Here is a 9,739-nt window from a genome sequence, read left to right on the forward strand (position 1 = left end):
TTCTCGTATTTAATTTAATCGCGTGCTGAGATACTGATTCAAAATTAACGTCAAAAATTGCTGATCTTAAGAGACAAAGTTGAAATTAAAAAGAAAAACAGCTGAATGTTTTGAAATCTGACATAAAAATTGGTTTCAAAAGCAAATTTTTCTCTAGCTGCGTCAAATATTTTCCAACAAAACACATACGTCAGTTTTTTCAATCACAGATAATGGCCGGCACGAATAATTAGTTAATATTCACTGCAGCGGTGGCTGATAGGTGGTGGTAAAACGAATCAAAAAAATACGCATATTTGAAGCGATAAGTGAAAGTTCAAAGAAGTTATCGCGTCAGAGCTCGACTGATTGTAGATGAGGAATTCCGTGTGAATCCGACCAATGTCTGACCCTCGCTATTTCTGATTCTGTTCAAAATACTTTATGCAATTGTCCCAGCTCTGAAACGGTACCCCGAATTTCGTCAGATTTTTTATTCAACTGCTCAATTATATGAAAATATTTCAAGTGATTTTACAAAGGATTTGTTTCAAAACCACTCTCAATATTTACGAATAAGCAGTTGATTTAAAAGTTTGGAAAAATTTTCAAATACTGTTTCAGGGTTGGAACAGTTTGAGAAAAAAATTCTTTCAACAAAGGCAAAAATGGTAATGATTTCGATCCGTTTCAGCATTGAAGTACGAACGTACTATTAAAATTGTAAGAACTCTCGTTCGGTCTAATTCACCACTAATTTCCAAGCTTTTGAACCTCGGGGAAAATGAAAGACAGTTAAATTTTCCCCACGTGAGCTGTATCGTTCGTGAATTATAGTTTCTTCATCGCTGAACTCCAGGAGAAGGAAAAAAACGCTATCATATTATTCACGTAGTTTTGCGACAAGACAGGCGTAATAGCAGGAAAAAGTTCGGTAGAATCAGTGACCTACCGACAATAACCCGACTATCAAGCACATTTTACAAAATTCGATAAACCAAATATTCACAAGGCCGATATATGAAGATGAACAAGTTTTTCGAAATCACTCATCCAATTTTATGCTTCGTTGTCGTTTCGCTTAACGGGGGAGCCTGCTTTAGAGGCTTCAAAAAATCGATTTTTTTTTTTTGCATAAATGTCTTCCCAAACTATCCAAGAATGTGTCCCTAAAATTTCAGACGCAAATTCAAGATATTTTCGGAGTTACAGAAGAAATAGTGAGCAAGCGTCGAGCAGGTATACAAGCGGTTTTTTGAAGTTTTTTGAAGAGTATGAACCAGTTTCTTGAAGAGTCTGAAGGGCAACTCTATGGACCAGGAATCGCTGATTAGCATAATTATGCGGTAAGTTCAAGAAAATTAAGATTTTTTATGTACGAAAACTTTGACGCACGATTTGTCCGTTTTTCATTTTTACGCTTTTTCCTAATTGGCGGGAAAGATAGGGAAAAAACTAAACGTCCTATCGAAACGAGACAAATTGCATTGTACTCGGGATGAAATTCTCTTCTAGTTGAACCTAAAAAACCTCAAGAAAGTTAAGATTAACCCACTTTTCAAACAATCTAAAGTGAATTCTTTTCCCAAGAAAAATGAATTTGTTTTTTAATTTGCGAAAAATTGTTGAATTTTTCACTTTTTGTGAAATTTTCTTGGTTTAACTAGAAGCTATACTATTGAGAAGTGAAAATTTTTTTGGTTTCTTTGTTTCAGATGGAAATTGCGACCTGCACCTTTCCCGCCGCACGACAAATGCATACTCGAGACGCCTCGGTGAAATGCTTGTACCAGGCATAATATGACATGTGTGCTGATGAAAAAATTCGAGAGGACTGTTGAAATACATGAAAATAAACCCTGAAAGTTTCATTTTAATCGGATATTTCTTTCCTTCCAAAAAAAATCCTCGAAAAAACCGATTTTTTGAAGCCTCTAAAGCAGGCTCCCGCCTTGAAGACTGTTAGCCTGATCTTAGAAAGCAGAGGAGCTGCAACAACGATACAATATATCACGAATGGCAGTTGAAACTGACAAGACGAAAGAAAACATTTCGATCAACGACGCGCTGTGAATGTGAATCAGTAGCAAATTCATTCACGGCAATTCCATGACTTTTATTTTTTCCTGATCTATTTTGGGCTTCGTTTCGCTAACGGTTGTTTACCCGGAAAAAATCGTACTTCTACCGATTAGCTGAAGTGAAATACTCGGTACTCAAATACGTGCGAGGTGATAACGACGTAGATAACGGTTTCACGGAATTAAAATTGTACTTACATACGCCACGCGTCGCATTATGGAAGGGGATTATCTGACGGCTTGTGTAATATAAATGAAGCGATCGTGAGCTCCAGACAACAGTTGACACGGTCAGTTTCGACTAAGACTACTTTCGGTGGAAAAATGGCTGGACCGTCCAAGACGCTGGTCTTTATCCTGTTCTTTCTGGGAGTTTCGTGCTCGGCAAAACCCATCTCGGTGCTTGTTTTAGGTGAGAAAAGATCATTCTTACATAGCAATGCGTTATATAAGAGTGTGTTTCCATTCATAGTCACGGATCCTGATCGGACGTCCGAGCAAAACCGAACTACGTCTCTTCCGGAAGGTTATGAGCCAATTCTCAACTCCAGTGTAGCTTACAAGCTCTACAATGACACGGGAGTATCGTGGCTGCAGGCAAAAAGACTGTGCGAGAGTGAAGGTGCTCGTTTGGCAGTGGCTGACAACCAAGAGACTTACAAGCGCTTGATAAATAACAATCCGTTCAAGGTACTCATAGGCGTTTACAGGCTATCCGACAAGTGGGTCAGTCTTCGTGACGGTAAGTGTCGCTTCGCGAAATCCTGGCATGCACTAATTTCGTAGGAAATAATCGGCACTTTGTTTCCCTTTATGCAGGATCAGTCTTAAGTAACTTACCATGGGTTAAGGGTCAACCTTCAGGAACTCATGACTGCGCCGTTATAGGTCAGTATAACGGTGAACTCGAAACTTACGATTGCCACAGTCCGACAGTACATCACGCCTGCGAAGTTCCAATTCCTCAGAAGCGCGTTTAGACAATGAACGTCCACTCGGCAGAACCAAAAACAGGCTACAAACGAAATTCAGAGAATTCAAAATATGAGTGAGGGGCCGTTCAAGTATTACGTAAGCAGATTTATTGCAATTATTTACCCCCCCCATCCCCCTTGTCAGCAAAAGTAAGCAAAGCTCTTACCCCCTCCCCCCATGCTTACGTAAACATTTGTCAATTAATGTATTGTTTTTTTAATTTTATAATGTTATAATTATAATTTGAAAAATAAGAAAATAGATTTAGGATAGAGATTATATTTTACTGAAACGGTATTCAACATAGAGTAAAGGACAAAAATATTATATCTTACTAACATAACAAACTTATTTTAAATTTTTGGTACATATATTAAATTCAAATTAACAGTCTTCAGTCCATGAAACCCGAATCCATGATTCTAAGTTTTCGATGACATTGGATTGCTTCGATTGCTGCTCAGTGTTGTGAGTCTGCTCGCTTTCATCCGATTTTGGAATGTCTACGTCATTCTCATCGAGCCATTCAACATCATGGTGCTCTAAATTTTGAATAATGCACATCAGTTCATTAGCACGACGAGCAGCGACTCTTACAGGTCTAACTTTCCTATCAGTGTGCGTGTTTACTTTCTTATGGATCTTTTCGATGTGACGATTTAGTGACTTGACGGAAGCATGATAAAGACCACACGTTTTGCATGTTCGACTTGATAGCCTCAATTGTACCGTCGGACAAAAATAATCGTATGGCATTTGCAGGAAATCTTTGAGTGAAGCACTTAAGCGTAGAGCTAAATTGACTGGAAGATTAAGAAATTGCCCTCCTTCATCTAAAACCAAGTCATCAACTGTTTGTTTTACTTTTACAGGTGGTGGAAGAAACCTGTTGTCTAGTAATCTAAATAGTCCACTTCTTGGACGACAGCATTCTGTATTTCTACATTTTACAATTTGGAGCAAGTATTGGCTTTCACGCACATGTTCTGAATACCATTTAATGTCTGGAAAATCAGGAAGATCTTGTTCACCTGCCCCAACATATTTTGCATTAACATTATAGCCATCAATTTCCATTGAACTCCATACTTCAGCTAATACTTTTCCTGCAAATTCGAAATTAGATCTTTCTAAATGTTCATCAATTGTAACACCACGTTCATCCAAATGAGACTCAAAATGGTCATGAGGCAATATTAAACCAGCCAGTTCCCGACTAAGAGGAGCCATTCTGCGCTCTACTCTGTTATACGCACTTCTTCCGGGAGCATTGGTAGCTAAAAACAATGCATCGAGATCATGTCGCTTAAAGTGTTGTATAGCAAACCCTATGACTTTTTGATAACGCGGATTTTCATCTGGCCCTCCATCAACCGTCATGATTACCACTGGTTTTACTAGTCCATGGTCAGTTTTAGCTAATGGTCGAAACTCTTCAAGTTCGAGAAGCGTCTCGAAATCCTGAGCATGAGTATTAGCAGTAGATGAACTATGCTTTCCACTTCGAATAGCGATGTATGTTGGTCCAGAATATCCAACGGCTTGCGGTTGTCCTAGCATATTGGAAGTGATTTTGATACCAGCATAAACAGATGACATTAATTTATGACGCTCAGCGATTACCCAATCGTGATCAGGCAATTTGATTCTATATTCCATGTGCATTAGAAGAGGTGCTTGCTTATTTGCCGCAGTTACGCCAATAGGGACTCGAGCTTTATCATCTTGAGATATGAAAAATACTTGATCTGGTCCTAGTATGGATGCTATGTTCTCTAAATAATGGATTGATGTTTCAGCGAACTTGCTATCTAAGTGGCTCTTGTGGTGATTAGTTTGAGCCCGAATGAGCTTAACAGGGACTGTCGATACATGTCTTCGTCCCTCTGCAGAATTAGATTTTCTGGGAATCAAACGAAGATATGTCCCACTGCGACTAATGTCAAATCCCATTTTACGTAATTCTTGTGTGAGTTCATCAAGAGTTTTTACGCTGCGAATTGATTCCGTTCGTCTTCTATCATCTGCTACACTCCCAAATAAAGCTATATCCGCGATTGTTTTCAATAGTAAAGGTTGATTGCTTTCAAGATTAGGACGTCCCACTGAATCCCTCAGAGATAGTCTTTTTTTCATTTCTGGATTTTCATGACAAATATCTTCTAACTTTCTTTTCATACCATCCCTGTGTTTCTTCTGGGCAACTGCGTTTTGAACCTTCCTGTTTAAAGACTGTTTTGCTGTTTTTATTTCCTCGCGCAACTTAATGATCTGTTTATCAACTACAGCACGGATTGACATAGTATCTCTGGCAGAATACAAAGCATTCAAATTTTTTTCGAGTAGAGCAATCTTATTTTTCATAGCTTCCTGAGAAGGTTTTGGTCTCTGTTTATCTGTATTTTTATTAATTTCGCATTGCTGTTGTGATTCATTACCGGTTTTTATTTTATCTTCTTCCTGTTTTTTAATATTTGAAGCTGGCTGTGTAATTTGTGTTTTTTCTGCAGGTTTACAGGTTGCCTAAAAATAAAAACTTTCTATGGGTTCTGCTAAAGATTCTCTTATTAAGCTACATAAATACAAAGTATGGCAATAAATATGGTAAATACAAAACCCTATGGCTTTAAATCTAATATCTTTAAACGAGCAAATCGTTCCGGTCACAAAATACAGGGTGTTATAGTCTATTCAAGTAGGTATTTAAAAGAATATAAACAATCTTGATATGTCTTTTTATTGAAATATGCAATTATAAAATCAGATATCTGTAAAGATGCGTACAGACATCGCGAGGCTTGCGCCGCGAATGGTTCGTCTCGCATACATCAACCTGAGGCATGCTACGGCACATGTATACGTGCGAACCATTCGCGGCGCACGCCTCACGATGTTTGTACGCACCTTTATGTACTTACAGAAAAGCAATTTTTTAATATTGGTTGAGTTTTTAAATGAATTACAACAGATTTTACACAGTTTACAATTTTAAACCACATATTTCAATAAAAAGACATATAAAGATTGTTTACATTCTGTTAAATACCTATTTGAATAGAGTATAGTTTTCTGTAGGTATATATATATATATATATATGTATAAAACTGACATCCTGTATTTTGTGACCAATTGACGGAATCAATTATAAGAAATAAATCTATATAATGAATATTACCTCTATACTTTAAGATAGGCCATAATATTTTCTAATTAGCAAAGAGAAACTTTTTGGCGATTTCTAATATTTCTAGTAGGTACTCATAGGTACCTAAAATGATTTCGTCACTCACCTTAGAAAAAAAATGTAGTAAATTGGATTTATTCTTAGTCGCTGCTTGCAATTCTTCTTCGATTCTCTTAGATACAATAATATCTAGTTCCTTGTCGGATTTTGCTTGTAATTTATAATTTCGCCACACTTCGTTAACTAACTTTTGTACATTTTGTACTTTCGTACTTGTATGAGATTTTTTAAAACTTTCAAACAATTTTTGGTATAACTTGGATTTGTCTATTTGAAATGACATCTTATTTAAACATTAAACTTTGGATAATGGAATGAATGGTAACACAAATGTTAACTTGCTTTACTATGCTTACAATACGTCTACTCGCTATAGCAGCCAAACGAAACAATACACTGATAGAGGAAATTTAGACAAGTGAACAGCGCGCGGTAATTCCCTTACTCGGTTCTAAAGCGAGTAGGGGAATTACCGCGCACTGTTCACTAAATGTATGTATTACTTGCGGGAATCCCCGAAAATGCTTTTCGTTTTCAAGCAAAGACAATGTGTGGGTTGCCATTCGTGTAAAAAAGAAAATAACTACCGATGACGTAATCATCATCTAGACTCCCCTACCCCCCATGTCATCCAAAATAAGCAAAGCAAAGACCCCCCCGCCCCCCCATAGTGCTTACGTAATAATTGAACGGCCCCTTATTCGAAAGAAAGTTTTTTACATGCTTCCGGGTTTTCTAATCGAGATGGGCGAAATTCGCGATGAATTTTCTGCATTCGCAGAAGGCTTTCTCACAGAGCAGCTCTAATATCCTGAGGTTGGTTTAGTTTTTTTCTTAGGGATGATGAAAATATATCAAGAGTTCCCTAAGCTTGAATAATATTTCAAGGTTGTATCGGATATGCATATTCACTTTTATTCATCGATTACTAAAGATACAATTTGTTCGCTGTTTTGAAACTTAATCCTGTATATCAGGGGCCGTTCAATTATTACGTAAGCACTATGGGGGGGCGGGGGGGTCTTTGCTTTGCTTATTTTGGATGACATGGGGGGTAGGGGAGTCTAGATGATGATTACGTCATCGGTAGTTATTTTCTTTTTTACACGAATGGCAACCCACACATTGTCTTTGCTTGAAAACGAAAAGCATTTTCGGGGATTCCCGCAAGTAATACATACATTTAGTGAACAGTGCGCGGTAATTCCCCTACTCGCTTTAGAACCGAGTAAGGGAATTACCGCGCGCTGTTCACTTGTCTAAATTTCCTCTATCAGTGTATTGTTTCGTTTGGCTGCTATAGCGAGTAGACGTATTGTAAGCATAGTAAAGCAAGTTAACATTTGTGTTACCATTCATTCCATTATCCAAAGTTTAATGTTTAAATAAGATGTCATTTCAAATAGACAAATCCAAGTTATACCAAAAATTGTTTGAAAGTTTTAAAAAATCTCATACAAGTACGAAAGTACAAAATGTACAAAAGTTAGTTAACGAAGTGTGGCGAAATTATAAATTACAAGCAAAATCCGACAAGGAACTAGATATTATTGTATCTAAGAGAATCGAAGAAGAATTGCAAGCAGCGACTAAGAATAAATCCAATTTACTACATTTTTTTTCTAAGGTGAGTGACGAAATCATTTTAGGTACCTATGAGTACCTACTAGAAATATTAGAAATCGCCAAAAAGTTTCTCTTTGCTAATTAGAAAATATTATGGCCTATCTTAAAGTATAGAGGTAATATTCATTATATAGATTTATTTCTTATAATTGATTCCGTCAATTGGTCACAAAATACAGGATGTCAGTTTTATACATATATATATATATATATATACCTACAGAAAACTATACTCTATTCAAATAGGTATTTAACAGAATGTAAACAATCTTTATATGTCTTTTTATTGAAATATGTGGTTTAAAATTGTAAACTGTGTAAAATCTGTTGTAATTCATTTAAAAACTCAACCAATATTAAAAAATTGCTTTTCTGTAAGTACATAAAGGTGCGTACAAACATCGTGAGGCGTGCGCCGCGAATGGTTCGCACGTATACATGTGCCGTAGCATGCCTCAGGTTGATGTATGCGAGACGAACCATTCGCGGCGCAAGCCTCGCGATGTCTGTACGCATCTTTACAGATATCTGATTTTATAATTGCATATTTCAATAAAAAGACATATCAAGATTGTTTATATTCTTTTAAATACCTACTTGAATAGACTATAACACCCTGTATTTTGTGACCGGAACGATTTGCTCGTTTAAAGATATTAGATTTAAAGCCATAGGGTTTTGTATTTACCATATTTATTGCCATACTTTGTATTTATGTAGCTTAATAAGAGAATCTTTAGCAGAACCCATAGAAAGTTTTTATTTTTAGGCAACCTGTAAACCTGCAGAAAAAACACAAATTACACAGCCAGCTTCAAATATTAAAAAACAGGAAGAAGATAAAATAAAAACCGGTAATGAATCACAACAGCAATGCGAAATTAATAAAAATACAGATAAACAGAGACCAAAACCTTCTCAGGAAGCTATGAAAAATAAGATTGCTCTACTCGAAAAAAATTTGAATGCTTTGTATTCTGCCAGAGATACTATGTCAATCCGTGCTGTAGTTGATAAACAGATCATTAAGTTGCGCGAGGAAATAAAAACAGCAAAACAGTCTTTAAACAGGAAGGTTCAAAACGCAGTTGCCCAGAAGAAACACAGGGATGGTATGAAAAGAAAGTTAGAAGATATTTGTCATGAAAATCCAGAAATGAAAAAAAGACTATCTCTGAGGGATTCAGTGGGACGTCCTAATCTTGAAAGCAATCAACCTTTACTATTGAAAACAATCGCGGATATAGCTTTATTTGGGAGTGTAGCAGATGATAGAAGACGAACGGAATCAATTCGCAGCGTAAAAACTCTTGATGAACTCACACAAGAATTACGTAAAATGGGATTTGACATTAGTCGCAGTGGGACATATCTTCGTTTGATTCCCAGAAAATCTAATTCTGCAGAGGGACGAAGACATGTATCGACAGTCCCTGTTAAGCTCATTCGGGCTCAAACTAATCACCACAAGAGCCACTTAGATAGCAAGTTCGCTGAAACATCAATCCATTATTTAGAGAACATAGCATCCATACTAGGACCAGATCAAGTATTTTTCATATCTCAAGATGATAAAGCTCGAGTCCCTATTGGCGTAACTGCGGCAAATAAGCAAGCACCTCTTCTAATGCACATGGAATATAGAATCAAATTGCCTGATCACGATTGGGTAATCGCTGAGCGTCATAAATTAATGTCATCTGTTTATGCTGGTATCAAAATCACTTCCAATATGCTAGGACAACCGCAAGCCGTTGGATATTCTGGACCAACATACATCGCTATTCGAAGTGGAAAGCATAGTTCATCTACTGCTAATACTCATGCTCAGGA

The 9,739-nt window shown here is 36.8% G+C and overlaps 1 protein-coding gene across 1 annotated transcript; it reads left to right on the forward strand.

Annotated features, from left to right (window-relative positions):
* Positions 1–2,319: 2,319 nt before the first annotated feature.
* LOC124297918 (uncharacterized) lies at positions 2,320–3,055 on the forward strand. Its single transcript, XM_046749324.1, has 3 exons — positions 2,320–2,472; positions 2,533–2,802; positions 2,880–3,055. Exons 1-3 carry the CDS (start codon positions 2,385–2,387, stop codon positions 3,038–3,040), a joined length of 519 nt encoding a protein of 172 aa, XP_046605280.1. The 5' UTR covers positions 2,320–2,384; the 3' UTR covers positions 3,041–3,055.
* The last annotated feature ends 6,684 nt before the right edge of the window (positions 3,056–9,739 follow it).

This window comes from Neodiprion virginianus, chromosome 2 (genome assembly GCF_021901495.1).
Source record: "Neodiprion virginianus isolate iyNeoVirg1 chromosome 2, iyNeoVirg1.1, whole genome shotgun sequence".
NCBI classification, from domain to species: Eukaryota; Metazoa; Arthropoda; class Insecta; order Hymenoptera; family Diprionidae; genus Neodiprion; species Neodiprion virginianus.